The sequence below is a fragment of the Candoia aspera genome, chromosome 10 (assembly GCF_035149785.1).
Source record: "Candoia aspera isolate rCanAsp1 chromosome 10, rCanAsp1.hap2, whole genome shotgun sequence".
NCBI lineage: Eukaryota > Metazoa > Chordata > Lepidosauria > Squamata > Boidae > Candoia > Candoia aspera.
The window spans coordinates 8,079,708-8,102,231 of NC_086162.1; the positions used below are offsets into that span (position 1 = coordinate 8,079,708).

Consider the following 22,524-nt stretch of genomic DNA (forward strand, 5'->3'; position numbering starts at 1 on the left):
TGCAGGCCAGTCCAGCCTTTTGTGTAAGAGGTCAATCTCAGAGTGCCTTGTCGGTTCTACAGAAAGGGTTGGGTCATGTCAGCCTTTACTGGTAAGTCTCAAAGACTGAACTGAGACCTCTGACCTTTAGGAGTAAGTCATAGGCTCAGGAAGAACAATGCTGAAAGAGACTTTAGAGAGGAATTGTGCCTGCCATCAAAATACCTTTTCTTCTCCTCTTCCCAAAAGGAACTCTTGGCTACTTACAGGTTGTCCTTGCTTAATGATCACCATTGGGACCAGAATTTTGGTTGCTAAGTGAAGAGGTCATTAAGCAAATGCAACCCAATTTTACCACCTTTTTGTGGCGGTTGTTAAGTGAACCACATGGTCATTAAGCAAATCACGTGGTTCCCATTGATTTCACTTGCCGGAAGCCGGCCAGGAAAGTAAAAAATGGCGATCACATGACCATGGGTCACTGCAACAGTCATAAATGCAAACCAGTTGCCAAGTGCCCAAACCATGATCACATAATCATGGGGATGCTGCAACGGTCATAAGTGTGCGGGCCGGGTGTAAGTTAGTTTTTCCAGCATCGTCGTAAATCTGAACCGTCACTAAATATATGGTTGTTGAGCAAGGACAACCTGTACTGCCCATCTACCATGCCAACGTTCATAAATTTCATAGACAGTCATGTTTCTCCAAATGCAAAACCCCGATGTGAAAATATACGATTAAAATTACTACATAAAAGTTTTTTTTTAAATTCTTACTCTGAGCAGCTTTATGCTGTTCCTCCCAGACTCTAATTTTCTTTTTCTTTTTCCCTTTTATGGGCCTTTTCCTGGACAGATCCATTCATTTTATCAGCAGAGGATTTATCTCCGTTTTCTGTACTGGAAGCGCAGCCTTTTTGCTTCTTATTAAGGGAGCCTAATTACGATTATATATAGACTTTTTTGCGTAAGGTGGGCCAGCAGTCTGCAGGCTGAGGGCTGCAGATGCCCTCTCTTTATACTGAGCAGGCCTCCATCAGCAATCAGCTGAGACCTCTGGTGAGAAAGTCTTCTCTTCCCAGCATCCCTGCTTGCTCCATCAAAGAATCTGCATCCCACCCAGCTTATTTCTTCCTGCCCTTAAAATGGAAAGCGGTATTACTTAAAATGCAAAACTAACTTTCCTCCCCTCCCCTCCCCTCTTTTCACCCTTCCTCCCCTCCCCTCCCCTCTTTTCACCCTTCCTCCCTCCCTTCCTTTTCACTCTCTTTCACTTTTCCTCCCTCCCTCCCTCCCTCCCTCCCTCCCTAGAAATCGTTTTCCCCCACCAGTTAAAACTGAGAGGCGTCCAATTCAGCATCAGGGCCGCACTTTTCCAAGCCAGTTCAAACCACAATACTGCAATGTTTGTGGCACCATTTCTTGCAAGGCTGAGGATGCTCATTAAACCATTGTAATTCCTAGAACAGACTTATTACAGTTTCTCTTTAAACCCCCAATTTTCCCTCTTAAGAAACTGGGAAACTATGCCCTTGAACACACATTTTGTATCAATAGTGCATCTGCCCCAGTCCTTCCCTTCCATCCATTTAGCCCCCCACCCCACCCCACCCCACCCCACCCCACCCAATACTCCTCACCTTGATATAAAGTAGTGTTTTTCAAACGTAGCAACTGGCTGGGGAATTCTGGGAGTTGAAGTCCACCCATCTTAAAGTTGCCAAGTTCAAAAAAACACTGATATAAACTTTTAAAAAGGCTAAGAATAGCTGGTACTTATCCTGTAGCTGTCACCCCGCTTCTCCAAGTGCAATAAGAGGGATGCAACCTTTTTATATATTCTTTTGCTTTTCCATTGTTGATGCTTGTGGAATGGAGCATTCACACTTGTGAGGTCTTCCATTGTAAGCAAATGCATTTCATATTGCCTATGGGGCAGGGGGAGATTTTTCCCTCTTTCCTGTCTAATCTACAATCCTGGAAATCCCCAGGTGGTCTCCCATCCATACAGTAACAGCCCCAATCAGCTTTTTGAGGTCAACCAAGGTTTATGGGTAGTTCATCCCAGGATGCGCTTTGATGTCTCTTTTTCCTTCCACACCCTTCCCCACCCTTGGTTCACTCCTGAAAACACAATGGTATTTATGAAAAGGCAGACAGGTGTTTTATTCAATCCTTTATTTTTTTTACAATTCAAAAAGAACAATACCGTATATGAAATTCTTGCACTTTAAAACAGTCCCAAGGATCTATCGTCCCTCAATTGTAATATTGTAATCCCAGTATTTTTTTAAAAAACAATGAACACAACAGCTACTTGGAATTAGGCTTTTCAGAAGAGGTTTCATGAGTTCAGCTCAGCCAATTGCTCCAAGAGAGCAATGGTGCAGATATAATTTGCTAGAAAATTGGTAACTAATTGGTAAAATTGGTAACTAATTTGCATATCTGTTTCCCCTGAGAATCACAGACCTGCAGGTCTAACAGAAAGACCTGCACTGCACAGACACAGACACACACAACACACACAGTATCTTTGTTCATCAAGTTACAATTCCTTGGAATTCCTGAATTCTGGTGCTAAAAGGTACAATTGCATGAGATCCTAGTGCACATGCGTCACACTTTGGGGGTTCGGTGGAAGGAACGGTGGGAGGAGAAGGAATGCCATTGTCGATGTTGCCATCAGCCCCCACCCCCAAACATCCCCATCAATGGAGAGTTACAGTTTTGTGTTTTGGTCCTTCTGCCTAAATCAAGGGTAGGCAATTCCCATCAACCCCCAAACCCTATTTCTGAACTCCCCCAGGGACTCTTAAAATCACACCGCCATCTTTTGGAACAAATGCTATATACAAATGGCAGGGCCATCTCCTGCCCTGGATCTGCAGAAATAGAATAAAAACCATCCACGCCTTTAGCGATGTGCATTTGACTCCCCCGTGGTCTAATTGTGTTTTTCCCCATTAAAGCAACAAAAGGCAACACTGTCCAGATGTTGGGTGAACCTTCCATAACGGACTGTGAGCCATGCAGATTAAAAAAAAATCTATCCAGGGGAGATTTAGATCCAGATGCTAGGACTTGCAGTCTTCCACCAAACTTGTGCAGGCCTGGAGAGGACCACAGGCTGAGCCTTCTGGAGGGGGTCTCCTCTCCTCTGCCGTCTGACCACTCACAGCGCCTCCCCTTGCTCCTCTTTGAAATCCACTGGGCGGATCATCATGGTGCTCACCTTGAGGCTATGGCTGGGCCCTTTCCAGTAGTGCCATTTCATGCCATTGTATCTGATTGTGGCGGGATTGGGAGGGTAGTAGATGCCATTCAGGTTAGAAGGTCCACAAGCATCAAACCACCAGCCTGAAGGAGGCAGAGAAGGGGGAAAAGCAAAAAGGGAAAGAAGGAATAATTAGGATTAACAGCGTTTGGCCCAAACGTGAAAAGAGATTGTTCTCCTATCTTTCTAAGAAACGTCTGCAGAACAGTTTGGACTAAGCAAGTTTTGAGTCGCATCACTGGTCTATCTAACTGAGTCTCTCTCCATAGGGTTAGGAAATGCCAGCCTTCTCCAACCCAGCACAATTCCCTGGCATGTGGGACTACAACTGCCCCAATTCTCAGCCATCATTGAAGGTGCCAGGTTGGGAAAGACCGGTCTATCTAGCATTGGAAATTCCATGTTGGTTTCTACCTGAATGAGTTGGGCTGGAATTCAAACTTCAGAGAATTTCTCAACTGAGTTCAGAATGGGGGCATCCCATGAGCATGTGTTATTTGGCAGGAGGCAGGAGAGGTGGGTTCTGCTTAATGTGGGGGAAGGACCTGTCACTTCTCCCCACACTTCCTCCATCCATCACCCTGCTATTCCCTCCATCCAGCTGCCTATAGGCACCATTTGTGGCAGCCCATTTGGGGGCAGTCAGCTCTTCTAACAAGCCGTTACAGGGAGGTCCCCTCTTTAGACCAGCTACTCTGAGCAGCAAATTATGAAGGAAAGGAGTAAAGGTTTGCACCAACTCACTGCCCCATGATCTGCTGGTCAAGTGGTTGCTTTGTTCCTCCAAATGTTAGGGCAAGCCCCAGATGGGATGCTCATGCTTTGCTAAGCCATGATATGGTGTGCTTGGTTTTGGCTTCTAGAAGCAGCATCTGCAGGGGGTTGAAAATCTCAAGGTGGCAGTTGCAGCAGCCGGATCGAAGTCCTTTTGTATGTGGGTCAATATCACACGCACATCACACACACGTACAAAATGGAAGGGCTTTGACTGTGCTACTGTGACTGCTGTCCTGACTGGGACACCACCGGCATAGTGTAATGGAATGTGAGAATGACCTTGGAAGACAGAGGGAAGAGATGCTGCCTAGGGAACGATTTGATAAAAGAGGGAGGAGCCTGCAACTGAGTAACAAGCAGAGACAGAAACTTAGGACCCACCATAACTGGTTAAGTGGTAAATAGGGAGAGCGGGAGAGTTGTACTTTCAGACTTGCAAGATTCTGTTAATGTAGCCTAACAGAAGTGGCTCATCTGGTTGTGCTTCCTGTCTGGTTTACGTGGGAGGGCTGACACATAACAGTGTTGTTTACAAACCTAACAACCATGGTACGTAAAGCATGGTTACAGTTTAAGATGATGTGTGAACCCCACCCAACCCAACCCAACGTGTGTTTGTCCTGGATTAAGCAAACTGTGGCTTCATGTAGCATGTGAAGCCAGCCGGTGCAATAATCTGAGAAATAGAGGGGGAAATTTGCACACTAGCACCAACTAGTGATTTCTGCCTAACGGAAATATATTGGCCTGGAATCAGGAAATTTCCTGGTAGTTACTTACTGGCTCCTGGCTCCTTCAGTGTGAACTTCTGGCCATGCCCCCTTAACCTTAGCCACCAGTAGTCACTATAAACCTTGGCTAAAATATGCAGTTTATTCCACCTTTAATACATTCTTTCATCATGGCTCTCAGGCTTTGCAATTTGCAGGGTGTGTCCTGCTTAAACTTCAGAAAGATCTTTGGATTCAGGGTCAATTCGGGAGGGGAGGGCACATATCAGAAAAGCCAAGATGATGTCTGCAACCATGTGAACCAGCCCCTACTTTGCAGAGCTGCAGACACCATCTTGACTTTTTTGACACTCCCCACCGATGCCCCTGCTTGGACCATTCTTAGAATGATATGCAGTGCAGACCTAGAGAAGGATGATGCTCCACCCTCCCCTCATTACCTCCACCTGCCATCTGGGCACACTTGCACGCACATCCGTCGTTGTCAGCATCCTTGGTGCTGAAATCGGTTCCCAAGGGACTGAGGCTGCTGGTACGTCCAGCCGTGCCACTGTATCTCCTTGCATAAAGTCTGCCAAGGGTAGAGCAAAGAAGCTACCATCAGCCATGATTCACCATCTGATTCTTCTCTCAGACCGGAAGCCCAGGATGCTTATTTGCTGTTGCTTGTACAGGAATGGGGAGAAATTCAATCCTAAGAGATTCAGGCACTGAAAGAGTTAAAGGAAGGCCTGAGTGGTCAATCCAGGTGAATGGACGGTCCTTGAAAAAATAAACTATGAGGAACCCATTGGGAGCAAGAAAGCTGCCCTCTCGGGTGGGCTTTTAAAGAGAGGAGAGGCTTCAGCTGATTTGGATTTTGGGTTCTACCAGAGGTGTGGGAGCGACTCTCCTCCCTGACTGGCTGAAAGCCAGGTTAGAAACAAAAGGTCAGAGAAGGCACTTCTGCAGTAGGCCAAGACTAGTGAAAGTTGGAGGGAGACTAGAATTTGATTTTATTTCAGGAACTTCCTGGCTCATGGAGCTGCCACTGAAATCAGCCTCTAAAGAGGCCACTGTTCATTTCTTCTCCTTTTTCTCTTCTCTTGTTCTGTTGGGGTACACCAGCCTTCCCCAATTAGCACACTTCCCTGGCATGTGGGACTACAACTGCCTGAATTCCCAGCCATCACTGAAGGTGCCAGCTTGGGAAAAACTGGTCTATCTAGCTTGGGAAATTCCATGTTCGTTTCCACCCAAATTAGTTGGTGCAGCAGTGAGATGGGCTGGAATTCAAACTTCAGAGAACTCCTCAAGTGCTACATGAGCTCAAGTCACTCCCTGGTGGAAACCAAATCCTGTGTGTACACACACACACACACACACACACACCCTGTTATAGCTTGATATAGTGCAAGGGTTGGAAACAGAATGCTCACAACCATCAAGACGCCCCACAGGATGTACATAAAACCCTAAAGGTTTTTTGGTAATTACAGTTGGCCCAAACCATACACCAAATGATCTTCTTATGTGAGAATGCGTAAGATTTGGACTGCTTTCCAGGTATGACGATCAACTCCCAGAATTCTCAGCAGTGGCCATGGGGAATTTTAGGAGTTGAAGGCCACACATCTGTTGGGGGAGGATTCCAGGTTTAGGAAAGCTGGCTTAGATCAACAAACAGCCAGGCAAAGGGACCACAGATGTTCCATGAAAAGGCTCACCGGTAATTCTGCTCCTCAGAGCCTACTTGGAAGTGCTCGAAGGCAGAATAAGCCTCATTGTTTTCCCAGTCTTGGAGCTTGATCCGGAGGGAATAGCGGTTCTCTGTGGTGAGCAAGTGGATGGCATCGTTGCCCAGCCAGTACTCTCCAGGTGGGGACCCAAAGCCCTGTCAGAAAGTGTGAGAGGACATTGGAAAAGGCCGGCTACGAAATGTTGCACAGACTTCACTGGAGTGAGGAGCTGGTTGGTTTCAGATGTTGCTGGACAAGTTGGCCAGCAGTCCCAGACAACATGGTTAAAGGTGAGGGGCGCTGGAGGTTGGGGCTCCACAAGATCTACAGTTAAGTGCCACAAGGTTTCCGTATATGAGCTACATAAAGTCTGGTGGCTTCAGTGCCACTGTAGAGACAGCTGGCCCAGAGTCACAAGGCTTTGACCCAGAAAACACCTGGTAACCTTTCAGAAATTGAACAGAAGCCCAGCCCTTGCTATGACGGAGTTGTGCCCCTTTTGACTGCGGTGGAAGTTCAACTGATGGATTTTTCTGCCTGCATAGAGAGAACTAGAAAATAGGAAGAATGCTTCTTGCCCTATCTTCTCCAGGACATCTAGTTTTCAATGGGCAAAAAATTCATCTGGATCCAATTCATAGAATCATAGAAACATTAGGTTGGAAGGGATCTTGGAGGTCTTCTAGTCCAACCCCCTGCCTAAGCCCAAGGCAGGAGTCCTCATACCATCTTGGACAAATGTCTAATCTTTTCTTGAGAACCTCCAGTGATGGAGCACCCACAACTCTGGGAGGCAAGCTGTCCCACTGCTTAACCGTTCTCGCTGTCAGGAAATTCCTCCCTGTTTCCAGGTTGGATCTCCTTCTGGTGACCTTCCACCCATTGCTTCTTGTTTTACCCACAGGTGCCATGGAGAATAAATCAATGCCCTCTTCCCTGTGGCAGCCCTTCAAGTATGGGAAGACTGCTATCATGTCTCTTCTCAGTCTTCTCTTCATTAAGCTAAACATGCCTAGTTCCTTTAGCTGTTCTTCATAGGATTTAGCCTCCAGACTGGGTTCATCCATCCCATTCAGCCAGGGGGCCTTATATCAATTCTTACCTGTTTATATTCCTTCCAGGTGCGTTGGAAATCCACAGAACCATCTTTCCGGTGTTGGATAACAGTCCAGCCTCCTCCATTGGTCTCCATGTCACAGAGCACCTGGAAGAATGGCAGAACATTAATGGAAGTCCAGTTTCCCCCAGCTTGGAGAGCAACAGGATCAGCACATGGGAAACTCCACTGACCACAGTTTTCTTTCAGATTTAATTTAAAAAAAGAACAGTGAGTGGGACATTTTTGTCCTGACATGACAAAGACATCTAAACTACCATCTTCTTTTTCCTGTCAATCAGCTAAGGCAGTTTCTAGTGTCATTCTCTGGAGGTCCCTGCTTGCTGAATGTGGGAGACATGAGTATTGGAAACAGGTCCTTCTTAGTGGTAGTGCCCAAATTATGGAATTTCTTTCATGGCATCTTCTTGCAGACATCAGGTGAAGCCTATTCTGTTTCTGGAAGCTTTTAATAGTATCTGATTACCTACGATGATTATTGTTCATAGGCTTGTATTTTGCCTATTTATGGTTGCTTTTTATACTGAATGGGTTTACACATTATCTGAAACTTAAATATGATGCATACACTTAATGGTTAGAAGAAGCAACGTAAACGATGGACCAGTTTAAATCATGGTTTATGGCCGGGTTCATTCATTGCATAAAGCCAAAATTAAACAGATCACATTATGGCTCAATGTGAGATGTGAACACAGCCATTGTAACTTAGCTTTATATGTGAGTTTAGTCATAAGAACCTATTCAACCAATCATGGTTAAGAATACTATGGCTTAGTCCCATGCGTGAACCCCGCCTGTCTAGAATGACAAGGGTCATTGGTACATGCACTCACTTTCACAGTGGCCGTAGTATTGGGAAGCCGAAGGGTGTAGACTCCGCTGGTTGAGAACCCCAATTTGTACGCAGCCGCACAGTCCTTGAAGACCTTCTGCTCATCTGGCAGGGTGAAAGAAATGTCTGGGGGAGGACATCAAAAGTCATTTTAAGTACAATTAAGTACAATTGGGTGGGAAGGTTCATCAAATACATTGTAGTAGGGCTGAATTCATCTTCTCTGTAATAACATGTGCCTGCATTAGGGATCCCTAGAGTCTTTGCAGAGCAGATGGGAAGTTTTCAGGGAGCAAAGCAGTTTTTCAAATAGACCCTGAGGTGTCCTGGACACTAAACGGAGACTCTGTTTGCCTGTTTTGGCCTGCTGGTTCCTGGAATGCCTGTGTGACCTGCAACGTGTGCTGGCATTTGGAGATTTCAGGAAGTGCTAACGAAGAAGGAAAAGAAAGCTCCATCTATATACTACTAAAACTCTCATGTCTGTTTGTGTTATGTTCACGTTCCGATGTTTATGGTTCCTCGTAACGTTTCACATGTCATAGCTGCAGTTGCGTGCCTGCCTGGCCACGCTGGTAAATTTCCTTTGTTGTCATGAGTGCCGTTGAGCTGAAGACATCAGCGCAATGGCACACATGACAATAACAAGGAAACAGGGGAAGGGGCTCAAGATAAGTAGCCATCAACTTACAAAGACTGAAGGACAAGAGACAATGGCTAAACGGATCGCGAGGCACACCCAAGCAGTTAACGCTAACGCAACGGAGATCGCCCAGCTGACAGCAATCACCGGAGGAATAGGGAAACCGATGATGGGCGATCCTGGAACGCCAGCGGGGCCTCGCAACCCCTCACCTACCGGCAGGACAACGTGTTGGACAAAGGGGGGTGACGTAACCGCGAGTGAGGGGGCACTGACCGGCGCGGGGTATTTAAACCCCGCACCGGCGCGCTCCTGTCACTCTCAGCTTTTTTCCTATACTGCATCTACACTGCGAATAAACCAGAGCCTGTTCCACGGAATCAGTGTCTGTGTATTACTCGAAGGTAGGCAGTGCATGACATAAAGCTGAGAGTCATAAACTCAGCCTCGCCGAGCCCCACCGGACGACAACGAGCCGCGGGAGGAGTAGATGGCGAGAAGACCAGGAAGATGAGGCCGGCGCGACGCGGGCAAGGAGGGCGAGCCGCACGGCAAGAAGCAGAGGAGGACCGATCGAGGCCAGAGGCACCGCGGACTCCCGGAGCCATGGACGCCCACCCGACCCAACCTGAGCCTCAGCTCCAACCCCAAGGGGAGATGGCGACGGAGGCAACCCGACCACGGGAGGGAGCAACATACCTCCCGAGACCAGCGGAGAACCCCGCGCCCCATATCGCACCCCAGCAACGGACGGGGAGCGGCAGCCCAACGGCGGCAAACACGGGGGAGGACGATGAAGCGACCCAGCAGACAGCGGAGGAAGTGGACCAATGCCCGGGAGAGACTGAACCCCACCGGCAACCCACCCCTGCCGACGCACCGACGGAACCGGCCCCAGCGGCGGCGCGGATCGCGGACGAGGACGCACAAGCTAGACTTGCGGCCATGGAGACCCAACTGAAGGAACTCCAGACCATGCTTCAGTCGCTCGTGCCCCCCGCGCCGCCCAACGACGTCCCCGCACAGGTCCACATCCCGAGCGAAGCGCCGAACCCCCACGGGCCAAATGAAGGTCAACAGACGGCCCAGGCGGACGACACCACAGGCCGGGAAGCAAGAGGAAGGGGCGCACAAAACGCCCGGGCCCCAAAAGACTTCCCCATCCTTTTTGATGGGAACCCCGCGAAACTGTCGTTCTTTATTACGAACGCCAGGGAGTTCATGGGGAGGCACGGACACTCCTACGACTCCGAAGCGGACAAGATCGCTGCCGTGGCGATCAAACTACAAGACCGGGCGGCGGACTGGTACGTCCAACTGTACGAGTCCAGCTCCCCCACCCTCGCCAACTTCCCCGCCTTCATCAATGAGATGAAAAGCTACTTCGAGGACCCACTAGCCAAAGTGAGGGCGAAAAGCGCACTCCAAAGACTTAAACAGGGCACACGCACTGTCCCAGACTACACCCTCGAGTTCAAAGCCCTCGCGGGGAAGGTCAACGACTGGTCTGAGACCACCCTGCTGGAAATGTTCAAAAGGGGGCTCAACCGCGACGTACTTCAATGGGCCCTCTACCGCGACGACCCAGAAACTCTACACGGGTGGATCCACCTCGCGGGGAAAGCAGAACACGCGCACCGCACCTTCCTCATGACAACGACGGAAGACACGAACTACACCTGCAAAAAGGTACCCGCATCACACGTGGGGACGGACGGCCCCACATACCCAACGAAGAAATTTAATCGGGGGCCCTGCGGGAGGTGTGGAAAACTAGGGCACAAGACGGCAGATTGCTTCGCCAACCGACCGCCGACCAGTGTGCCTAAACCCACCCCGAAAACTAGCCCCAAACCACCTAACCTGCCGCCGCCCCCTCACCGCCGAACGACCGGAGCCACAGCGACACCAGAGGAAGGCTGGGACGCCTACGGGGAGGAAGAGGACGACGTAGACCCAGATCAGCCGGCGGGAAACGCTCCCCGCCTGCCCTGAAACGCGTTGCGAGGCAGGCGGTGGGACAGCAGCGCGGACCACCTCGACGGAACGGCGAAAGCCCCGTAATAATGGCGGCAATCAAACTCTCTGCCGGCAACGGAGCCACCACGGCCGCGGCACTAGTGGACTCGGGGTGCTCAAAAAACCTCATCCACCCCGACTTAGTCGCCAAACTCGACCTCCGCTGCTTCCCCCTCCCCACGCCGTTGGCATTTCAACAGCTGGACGGCTCTACAGCGGGAGGGAAACCAGCCACGATGCAAACCGAGCCAGTCACCCTGCAAATGGGCACTCACACCGAACGCACATCGTTCGTCGTCACCCACATCGGACGGCCCATTGCAGTCCTGGGAATGCCATGGCTCGCGACAAACAACCCGCGCATCAACTGGGTGACCCGCACCTTCACATTTGGCGACGGCGAGTATCGGGCACCAGTGCCGGCGGGCAGAACCAACCCCACTGTGGGACGAGCAGAGGCGACTACACAGGACAACGCCGCTACCACAGCAGACCTACCGGAACAATACGCCGACTTCTCCGAGGTCTTTGGAGAGGCGGAAGCTGACCAACTACCCCCCCACCGCAAGACGGACTGCCGGATCGACCTGCTGCCCGACGTCCCCTTACCTAGACCGAAGATCTACTCGATGACCCCGAAGGAGATGGCAACCCTCCGGGAATTCATCGATAAAAACCTAGAGAGGGGATTCATAGAGCCAGCATGCTCACCGGTCGGAGCCCCCGTCTTATTCCGGGAGAAGAAAGACGGCACCCTACGGCTCTGCACCGACTACCGGGGCCTAAACACGGCTTCCCTGTCCAACAAATACCCCTTACCCCTGGTGAAAGACATGCTCGCCCACCTGTCCACGGGCAAAGTCTTCTCCAAACTGGACCTTCGCGAGGCGTACTACCGCATCCGAATCAGGGAGGGGGACGACTGGAAGACTGCGTTCAACTGCCCCCTAGGCGCCTTCCAGTACAAAGTGCTGCTGTTCGGACTCGCGGGGGCCCCCGGGGTGTTTATGCAGCTCATCAATGAGGTCCTGCATGAACACCTGTTCAAAGGGGTCCTTGTCTACATAAACAACGTCCTTATCTACACTAAAACGCACAAGGAACATGTGACCCTAGTCAGGCAAGTCCTCGACAAACTCAGAAGGGCGCAGCTCTATGCCAAACCCACAAAGTGCGAATTCCATAAAGCGCGCCTAGACTACCTGGGGTACCGAATCTCCGGAGACGGCATAGAAATGGACCCCGCAAAAGTCGAGGCGGTGCTGAACTGGGAACGCCCCCGCAACAGACGCCAACTCCACAGCTTCCTCGGCTTCGCGAAGTTTTACAGGTCATTCGCCCGGGGGTTCGCAGAGATAGCCCTCCCCCTAACAGACCTCCTCAAAACCAAGGGGGTGGGAGACACCCGACGCGCCAAGAACCCGGGCACAGTATTGAATTGGACTCCCGCATGCCAGACCGCATTCAACAAGCTGAAAGCGCTGTTCACCACGGAGCCAATCCTCGCGCACCCGGACCCAGAACGGCCGTTCGTGGTCCAAGCCGACGCCTCAGACTTCTCCCTAGGGACCATCCTACTCCAAAAGGACCCCACAGGACTCCTGAAACCATGCGCCTACCTGTCGAGGAAATTTTCCGAGACAGAAAGGCGATGGCATGTCTGGGAGAAAGAAGCCTTCGCGGTAAAATCGGCGCTAGAAACATGGCGACACCTACTCGAGGGAGCCACCCAACCATTCGAGGTCTGGACCGACCACCAGAACCTCGAGGCCCTCCGAACGCCCAGACGCCTCAGCCCAAAACAGGTCCGATGGGCCCAATTCTTCAGCCGCTTCAACTTCCAGCTGAAGTTCATGCCGGGTAAAAAGAACTTCCTGGCCGACGCCCTTTCCCGACTGCCCCAAGACGAAGAGCCCGCCCCAGACACCATTGGGACGGTCCTATCCGCCTCGCAACTGGGGATGGCCGTGACCACCCGAAGCGGTGCTCGGAGGCAGCTCGACTCTACGGTGCAACCGACGGCGGGACAACCTGTGACCAGACGACGCCAACCGCAACTACCAGGGGGGATACGCACGGACCTCGCAGCCGCCCTCAAAACCGACCCCTGGTTCCGGGCAAACCCCGACAAGGTAACGATGGCACAGGACCTGGCATGGGGGGAAGGCAGAATCTATGTCCCGGACTCGCAACGCCAAGCGATCTTGCATAGATCACACGACGCCAAGCAAGCGGGACACTTTGGGTTCCTCAAGACCCTACACCTCACAAGGCGTCAATTCTTGTGGCCCGCGCTAAGACGAGACGTGAAAGCATACGTAGCGTCCTGCCCAACGTGCGCTAGGGCCAAACGGGCACCAGGCAAACCCGCGGGGCTTTTACAACAGGTGGCAGAACCCTCCCGTCCATGGGAGGAAATCTCTATGGATTTTATAGTGGACCTCCCACCCAGCCAGAAGAAAACGGCCATTTGGGTGGTGAAGGATTATTTCTCAAAACAGGCCCACTTCATCCCCTGCACGTCGGTCCCGTCCGCACAACAACTAGCCAAACTCTTCCTCATCCACGTGTACAGGTTACACGGATGTCCCGCACGTGTGGTGACCGACAGGGGCACACAGTTCACTTCCAAATTCTGGCGGGCCTTCCTAAAGCTGACGGGGACCCAACAGGCCCTATCCACTGCCTGGCACCCCCAGACGGACGGAGCCACAGAGGTCCTCAATGCCACCCTAGAGCAATTCATACGCTCATATACCAACTATCATCAAGACGACTGGGCCGAACTGCTCCCGTTCGCCGAAGTCGCATACAACAACGCCGTCCACACGAGCACGGGGAAAACTCCGTTCGAGGTAGTCTCGGGACGCGACTTCGTCCCCATACCGGAGCTACCACAACCCCCGGAACCCCAGGTGGATGCTAGCGACTGGGGACGGAAGATTGCGGAATCGTGGCCAATAATCACGGCAGCGCTGAAGGATGCACAGGCGGCCTACAAAGAGCAGGCCGACAAGCACCGGCGCCAACAACCGACGTTCCAGGCGGGGGATATGGTCTACCTATCCACCAAATTCCTAAAGTCACCCCAACCCTCGAAAAAACTGGGGCCTAAGTACATCGGGCCGTTCCGAGTCACGCAGATAGTAAACCCGGTGGCAATACGCTTGGACCTGCCACACAACCTACGGAGACTCCACCCGGTGTTCCACACCAGCCTCCTGAAACCGGCAACCACCTCTCGATGGCACCCAAGCACGCCACAGCCCTCACCGGTGATGATTGACGGGCAACATCACTTTGACGTAAGGGACATACTCGACTCTCGCAGGAAACGGGGAACTTAACACTATTTGGTCAGGTGGAAACACTTCCCCCACCCAGAATGGGTGGCGGCGCACAACGTTAACGCGCCTGACCTGACCCGGGCTTTTCACCGGGCATACCCCGACAAGCCAAAACCAAGGCTAGCAGGCCGTCACCTGCATAACCCCTCCCCCGCGGGGCCCCCCCGCCTACCGTGCCCCAAGGGAAAGGGCCCCCCCAAGCCCGCGACTTGGTTGGACCTCCCCCCCCCGGGACTCACCCCCCCCGCCCCCACGAGGCAGTAACAAGCGGTCGCCAGCACCCTCCCCCCGCCCCGGGCCCACGGGGGAGTGGCAAGCAAGTCAACAGTGCATCCTGGGGGCAACGCCCAGGAGCACACATAACAAAGGCGACGCACTTCGAATAAAAAAGAAGGGCCCTACCTGGAGCTGATAAGCACCCGACCAGCCACGCCTCTCTCCTCATCGAACTGAGCCAAACAAACAGGGTGTGGCTGGAGCATGCGCACGCCCAGGGTGTGACCTGGGCATGCGCACTGAGAACACACCCTAGAAAGGCACGTGGTAGAGGGCGGAACAAAGGGAGGGGCGAAAAATACTCCGGCGGGAAATTAAAAAAAAAAAAAAAACCATTTTGACAGCTCTCCTGGAAAAAAACCAGAAAACCGGGGGGGGGGGGGCACTATTCGGACAGGGGGCAGTATGTCATGAGTGCCGTTGAGCTGAAGACATCAGCGCAATGGCACACATGACAATAACAAGGAAACAGGGGAAGGGGCTCAAGATAAGTAGCCATCAACTTACAAAGACTGAAGGACAAAAGACAATGGCTAAACGGATCGCGAGGCACACCCAAGCAGTTAACGCTAACGCAACGGAGATTGCCCAGCTGACAGCAATCACCGGAGGAATAGGGAAACCGATGATGGGCGATCCCGGAACGCCAGCGGGGCCTCGCAACCCCTCACCTACCGGCAGGACAACGTGTTGGACAAAGGGGGGTGACGTAACCGCGAGTGAGGGGGCGCTGACCGGCGCGGGGTATTTAAACCCCGCACCGGCGCGCTCCTGTCACTCTCAGCTTTTTTCCTATACTGCATCTACACTGCGAATAAACCAGAGCCTGTTCCACGGAATCAGTGTCTGTGTATTACTCGAAGGTAGGCAGCGCATGACATTTGTGCTGACTTGTGATCTTCTGGAATGTATGTTTGGGTTATCTCTGCTGTTCAAGGTTACTTTCTCAGGCCGATTCTAACGGTTGCTAGCATCTGGGGTGGGTGGTTGCTATGCTAGCCTGAGGGGAGGGTTCGCAACGGGAGCAAGGCTTTTTAAGTTTGTATTTGGCGCACTTTTGCTCATTCTCAGCTTTCTTCGTACTTTGCATACTATTCATTCAATAAATTAGTTTTCTCTAGTAATCACTGATGAGACTCATTTTATTGGAATAGGCAATCATTACAGTTTGTAACCTTCAGTTGGGTGAAACGGTGCAACACAGGGAAACAATTTTTGAATCAAGGTACCTCAAATGGGCTAACTTAAAGAATGCCTCCAAATCTGAAACCCATGACTCCTGTGGGATTGATATTTGGAAAAGTTGTGGCTGCTTCAGCACCACCGTGCACCTTCCGATCAGGGCCGCAACTAGGGTGTCATGGTCCCTGTTCTAATGTTCCTGGAAACCATTGTAACCTGTTCCCATGCCATGCTGGTGCTGACGCGGGTTGCTGTCAGGGAGGGGGCTGCTCCTGTTCCCTTGTACCAGGCTGCGGTGCGAGGAGTGAAGAACGCATGTTTGGGTTATCTTGCCTGGTCAAGGACATTTTCCGAGGACCGGCAGGAACCGTTAGGGGCATCTGCAGGGCAAGGAATTGTACTGACTCTGGGGGGAGGGACTGGGCACTGCCTGGGTTTTTACTGGGAGAAATCCCACACTTTTACTATTCTCAGCTTTGCTTGTGATCCTGCATACTGTTCATTATTAAATCAGATATCCATGAAAGTCTTGTGTGAGTCTGATAGTGATTTTGAATAGGCAATCATTACATACTGTAGGGTCTGTCACCCAGGGCGAACATGGATTCCACCCCCATTTTGGCACCCCCCCCCAGCGCAGCACCCGGGGCAGATGCCCCACTTGCCCCCCCCCCCAGTTGTGGCCCTGCTTCCGATTACACTTTCCAGAAACCTGTAAGTTGTGTGGCATGAGGGAAGATGGGAGGGGTGTATCCCCACCCTCTTTCCCACCTCCCTCTGGTCCCTGCGCCCAGTCGGCTGACGGCAAGGCCCGACGGGCAAGCAGCGATTGGCTGCTTTGGAACTGAGGCGGAAATCTGAAATCTCTTAATGGCGGTGGGCAGCAAGGGAAGGATGAGGGAGTGACTTGGATGCCTGCTGGTGAAGTAGGGCTGGCTGGCAGGCACTGGCAGGGCCGCAACTAGGGGGGGCAACCGGGGCATGTGCCCTGGGCGCTGCGCTGGTGGGGTGCCAAAATGAGTGCTGGGGGGGCGCCAAAATGAGTGCTGGCAGGGTGCCAAAATGGGTGCAGTATCCATGTTTGCCCCAGGTGACACAGACCCTAGTTGTGGCCCTGGGCACTGGTGGTCAATGGGCGAGCCCTCTTCCTTCCTGGAGGGAGCGGGCCCTTGGTGACACGCTGGGATGGGGAGTGAGGGTGCAGTGTTCCTCGTGGTCCACAGCAACCTTTGTTCCCCCTCGCCCCAGCAAAGTGGCAGGCAGTTCCGCGGATCAGCAAGGAGGAGTGATTTCTGACCTTCCCTGCCAGCTTCCCACAAGCAAAGTCAGTGGGGAAGCTGGCAGGAAGTCGGCAGTCGCTCCCACTCCCACTGTGTTTTTGACCACCCGTGATCATTCTGTTTCTCTGTTTAGGTAAGGAAATATCTCTGAAAGGATGGCCCAACGGGTCATGGGTTGTCTGGCACTGCTTCAATATTTTATAAGGACTGAGGATCCCTTAGTCACCTTGTCATGGATTTTTACTGCAAAAAGATCAAGACCAATTGGACTTCGCTTGATGCTCATGCCGTCCTGCTTATTCTCACCAGACTTTATATCCTAATCCTCAATTGTGCCAGATGGCCAAGTCCAGATTAGGGGAAGTTACTCACGATTGCACTGGGACACCACCCCTATCAGATGCTTCACTGTCTCTGCCAAAGATGTCTGTTGTTTCTGGAGGGCTGTGTTGTTGAGCAAGGCAGCACCCAGGCGTTGCTCCAGATGCCCAACCAGATCCACCTGCTCGGAGAGAAGTTTTTGCATTTCCATCTTCTCAGACCTCAGGCCCTGCAGCTCCTCCTCACGCTTGTCTTCTATAGCCAGGACTTTCTTCTCTAGGAAGCTGAAGAACGGAAACAATGTCTTCTGTTTCTCAAACCTGGAGTCGATGCAGTTTTTTATGTAGTCTTCTCTCAGATCTTGAACTAGAAGCTAAATCAATTCTCCACAATTCTGAAGCACAGGCTTCAGTAAATACAGGCTCAGATGGTGAAAAAATGCCCATGCAGGAGGTCCAAAGTAGACTTCCTCATGAGCAAAGGACTACTCATAAGTAAGGCTGTCTTTTTGAGTCAACACCCTTCAAAGAGACCTCTGATATTCAGCAACTGAATCTTGGGTGGGGTCTGAGTGCGAGGATTTAAGACCCATCTGTTTCAGGGAGTTGGGGGGTGTTCATAGCTTCCTAACTTACAGGAATCTTGTCCTGTGTCCCGAGATATATTTTAAATATTTCCTTCTTTTTGGCTCAAACCAAGCGTGATCTCACTTGCTAGTCCCCGTGCCTATGTTCTGATACAAGACAGACCAGGAGCACCCCTTTTATCAGGATAGTAATAAATCAGTTGGGTTCAGGGTAGGTTTTGAACATCATCCAGAGGCCCTTTTTGAATAGGAGCATGACAGGGTTATCAGTTAATCAGCTGTGCCTGGTGTCGAATTTAGAAGCTCCAGCTTTGCCAGTGTTGGATTTGTCCTGTAGAAATTGAAGTATTTCTCAACCCTGGCCACTTGAAGTCCACATGTCTGAAAGTGGCCATGGTTGAGAAATATTTACATTTCTACAGGACGAATCCAACATTGGCAAAGCTGCGTAGAGATAAACCTGCAAAGAGGAGCAAGTATGGAGCCTGTCTGCTCTGGAGTCTGTATTCCCACAGCTACACTTCTATAGTAAAGGTAAAGGTTTCCCTTGACGTAAAGTCCAGTCGTGTCCGACTCTAGGGGGCGGTGCTCATCTCCGTTTCAAAGCCTTGGAGCCGGCGTTGTCCGTAAGGACCCGTCCGTGGTCATGTGGCCGGCATGACTCACGGAACGCCGTTACCTTCCCGCCGAAGCGGTACCTATTAATCTACTCACATTTGCATGTTTTCGAACTGCCAGGTGAGCAGGAGCTGGGACGAGCAACGGGAGCTCACCCCGCCACGCGGTTTCGAACCGCCGACCTTCCGATCGGCAGCTCAGCGGTTTAACCCGCAGGACACCTAAAAGTGATTCTAAATCCCCACCTGCCGCTTTGTATTTTATAAAAGTTACCTGCTTTTCTCCCAAAGGGCTGCGTGACCCCCAACACCTGGGCTGCTCAGACTGTAATTTTTAACCCAATAAAAACTGATTAAAAACAGGGGACATGATCATATTGTCCTTAAAACATTTGATTTGAATATGAGTTCAGATTAAATGTAAATTATTTTAAAAATGGTCATGGCCACAATTTTTGTTTGTCTCACTCCTACCCTTTGAATGTATTAATTTATTTGTTGATTGATACCCCTCTCCCTTTCCTCTCGGAGCTCAGGGCAAGATACAGGGCATTCCTCCATTTTTTTTTCACAACAACTTTAATAGGGTTGGGATGAAGGAAGACTTACCCATATAATCGGGACTTGTTCAATTAATATTCCATTTTAGTTTGATATTTTAAAAACTGTTAAATGCTTTGAAAATCACAGCTGTTTAAAGAATTTTTTTTTGAAGTCTAGACCTGTCATTTAGAATCACTAGCTGAAGAATTATCGTGCATATTGGAGAGCAAAGGAAATAATTATTCAACGCTAAAAAAATTGAATTATTGTAGATTTATAATCTTGGATTATAGTTTTATGCTCGCTTTTTGTCTATTAACTACTACTCTGTCAACACAGTGGAAAGACTGCTGAATACTGCTTTTCATGGTCAAAGGTCAACAATTTATCTAAAAATTAGGCTGATACATCATCCATCATCTATCATCTATCTCTGCCTAATTTTTAAATAAATTACTGAACTTTGTCCATGAAATGAATTATATAATAAATTCCATTCTCACCCCTAAGGGTGGTATGGGTCTTCTTCAACCCTGAGTCCTCTGCCAGAGGCCTGGGAGTTTGAGGGCTCTGCGCAGTATCTTAGCTGTTCCTAGCACTGCGCTCTTCTGGACAGAGAGCTCTGATGTTCTCCCTGGGATCTGTTGGAACCACCCAAAGTTACCTAGTGAATTTCTATGGCAGAATGTGGGCTTGATTCAATTTCTATGGCAGAATGTGGGCTCTTCCTGCTGGTAGTCCAACTCCTTAACCTTTACACCACACTCATGAGCCACTGTAAAGTATTACACCATCTTGTACTAATACCCTTTTTGCCTGTTCAAGCATCTTGCCTTTGAAGTGATCTGTAGTCTGAACACTGTTTCAAGAGAGAGGAATGGAGTCCTTGGTGCTCTCTGAGCTTGGTTGTTTACATGCAGATGTTTCATCACCCAACTAGGTAATATCATCAGTGTGAAGGAGTGTGGGGCTTGCTCCCTGTTTATATCCAGTAGCTAACCCGACCAGTGTTGGTGGAAGTGTGGTTTTCTCCTTGATCGTTCCTTGATTAGGGCATTGTTTTCTGATTGATTGTTTGCCTGGTGTTGATCCCTGCCTATCTGGGTGTTGGCTGCTGGAGAGGATGGGTTATAGTCTTTTTGTCTCCTCCCTAAGCTTTTTATTGGCTCTTTTGAATGGTATGTAAATATAGTTTATCTCTAGGTGTCTGTTGATGGCTGATTGTGGGACTGACACAAGGATCAGCCAATCAGAGCAGTGAATGATTCTGCTCCAAGCATGGGCATTCATGGGTTTGTGACCGACCCAAGGGTTAGCCAATCATTGTATGACTTCTGCTGCAAAACAGAAAAGTAGTCATAGCCAATCAGTAAAATACTACAGCAGACCTGCCACTGGATTTATGTAGAAGCTCACTCGTTGTAATGGGATGTGGGAAAGACCTTGGGAGACGGAGCAAAGAGATGCTGTCAAGGGAGTGGTCAGATAAGAGAGGGCATAGCCTGCAGCTGCATAACGGGTGGAGAAAGAGGCTCAGGAGGGACCCTCCTTAGTTTCTCAGGCTGTAAAGGTGACTATGGAAGAACTGGACTTTCAGACTTGCAAGATTCTGTTGATGTAGCTTTACAATAAAGTAGAATTAGCTGATCTGGTTGTGTTTCCTGTCTGGTCTACCTTGTAAGGCTGACACTCATCTAGAGTTTACTAGCATCTTCACGTCAGGGCAACTGCATCTAGAATTCTGCCCTGGAACTAATCCCACGTAAGGTCATAGTAACATGTCTTAGACTGTCCATCTTCACATTACACGTTTAACCACGTCAAGAAAAGATATACTGTAGGAAAAGCTGTTGCATAGCACTTATAATTTACAGTTCAAGGAACTGTGCACACCCTGAACGCCAATCAATAATTAAGATAGGCAGGGCTTATATCAAAACAAAAAAAACAGGCACTGCTGTGGCTGTCTTTCTGATTTTTTTTTAAATCATATTCTGCAGAGACACCTGAAGTTAAATGCGTCACTTGAATTGGTCTGTCTTGCCCTGTACAGGCAAATTTGCTGACTGAGGTTCCAACAAGATTTTCGCCAGAAACTGCCTGGAGATACTGGGTTTTCTCTCCAAAAGAAACTGAAATGCTTGTCATCCCTTCAAGGTTGTCCAGATCAGGAAGCCAACTGTAGAAGAAGACTAGAACTAAGTATTATTGAGATAGGCTGTATTAACAGAACCTTGCAAACCTGGCTGTGTTTTTCCTCTCCTCCATCTCTGTCCCAGCGAGTCGGGGGGAAGCCGGCCTGAGTCCCTTCCTAACATTTCCTCCTCTTCTGGAGCTTCTGCCCTTTTTGTTTTGTAATGGTTTCTCAAGATTCCCCTCCACTCCAGGGGTCTACAATGCTACAGCTGCAATAGGATCCCACAAATGCGCTTGGATTAACTGGCCTTAATTCATTCCTCATGAATCAAAGATGAAGCCCAACAGGACTAACCTGTTTTTCTCCTGGAGTCTGCTGATCTCGTGGGTTTGTAGAAGCAGCTGTTTCTCAAGCTTGTTGGTAGACAGGGAATTTTCCAATACTTGGATTTCCAGACGTGAAGTTTGGTTGAGAACCTGGTTGTTGGTAGTAGAAAAATGGTGTTCACCAGAGAGCAGAAATAGCAGGGAAAAGCATGGGTGGTGCATGCATCACACTCAATCTTCATGTTGTTTGATGTTAGTTTAGCATGTGATTTATAAACCATGACCGATGGCTTAAATTATGATATGAACTGAACTAATTGTTATACAAACCAAGTGTCACAAACTGGGAGCCCTCACTGGCCAACCCCTTCTTCCAAAGGTCCCTTAGATATTTATGATAGAGCATCACCAATCAAGCTGAAGCTCCTGACACCCCTAGTTTGTCTAGCTAGGCAAGCATTTAGCCTTTCTTCCTTCAGCCCAGCTCTAGGAAAAATAAAAAAAAGAATGTACAGTACTTTGGATCTTCATGCCATAAGCAAGGCAATATAGAACTTAACGAACGTGGCAACAATCCTGAAACACAAGGGATTCCCCTGTGGAATCTTGCACAGGGGAAAGTGTTGATAAGAAATTTCTTTATAAAAGCCAATGAAGCCAAATTGCAGATATAAAGAGTGTACTGGGAAAGGGAAAATAGAGGGGAAAGAATGAAAGGCAACAATCGCACAATGCAGAATTCAAAATTGAATTAATGTAGTTAAGCCTAGCTAAATGGTTAAGCTTTTGGATTTCATTACATGTTCAGGAT

At 49.8% G+C, this 22,524-nt stretch overlaps 1 protein-coding gene and 1 long non-coding RNA gene across 2 annotated transcripts in view; both read right to left on the bottom strand.

The window, feature by feature from the left end:
* LOC134503360 (uncharacterized) overlaps window positions 1-22,524 on the bottom strand; it is a 209,110-nt gene that overhangs the window by 131,007 nt on the left and 55,579 nt on the right. The gene's annotated exons all lie outside the window — the stretch shown is intronic.
* The window catches only part of LOC134503355 (angiopoietin-2-like), a 37,938-nt gene continuing 17,556 nt past the window's right edge, over window positions 2,143-22,524 (bottom strand). The window contains exons 3-9 of the mRNA XM_063312141.1: window positions 21,742-21,863; window positions 17,556-17,788; window positions 8,438-8,562; window positions 7,587-7,688; window positions 6,473-6,639; window positions 5,207-5,337; window positions 2,143-3,341 (exon numbers count right to left, since the gene is read on the bottom strand). Coding sequence (XP_063168211.1) covers window positions 3,157-3,341; window positions 5,207-5,337; window positions 6,473-6,639; window positions 7,587-7,688; window positions 8,438-8,562; window positions 17,556-17,788; window positions 21,742-21,863 — 1,065 coding nt within the window. The 3' untranslated portion in view covers window positions 2,143-3,156. The remainder of the gene's footprint in view (window positions 3,342-5,206; window positions 5,338-6,472; window positions 6,640-7,586; window positions 7,689-8,437; window positions 8,563-17,555; window positions 17,789-21,741; window positions 21,864-22,524) is intronic.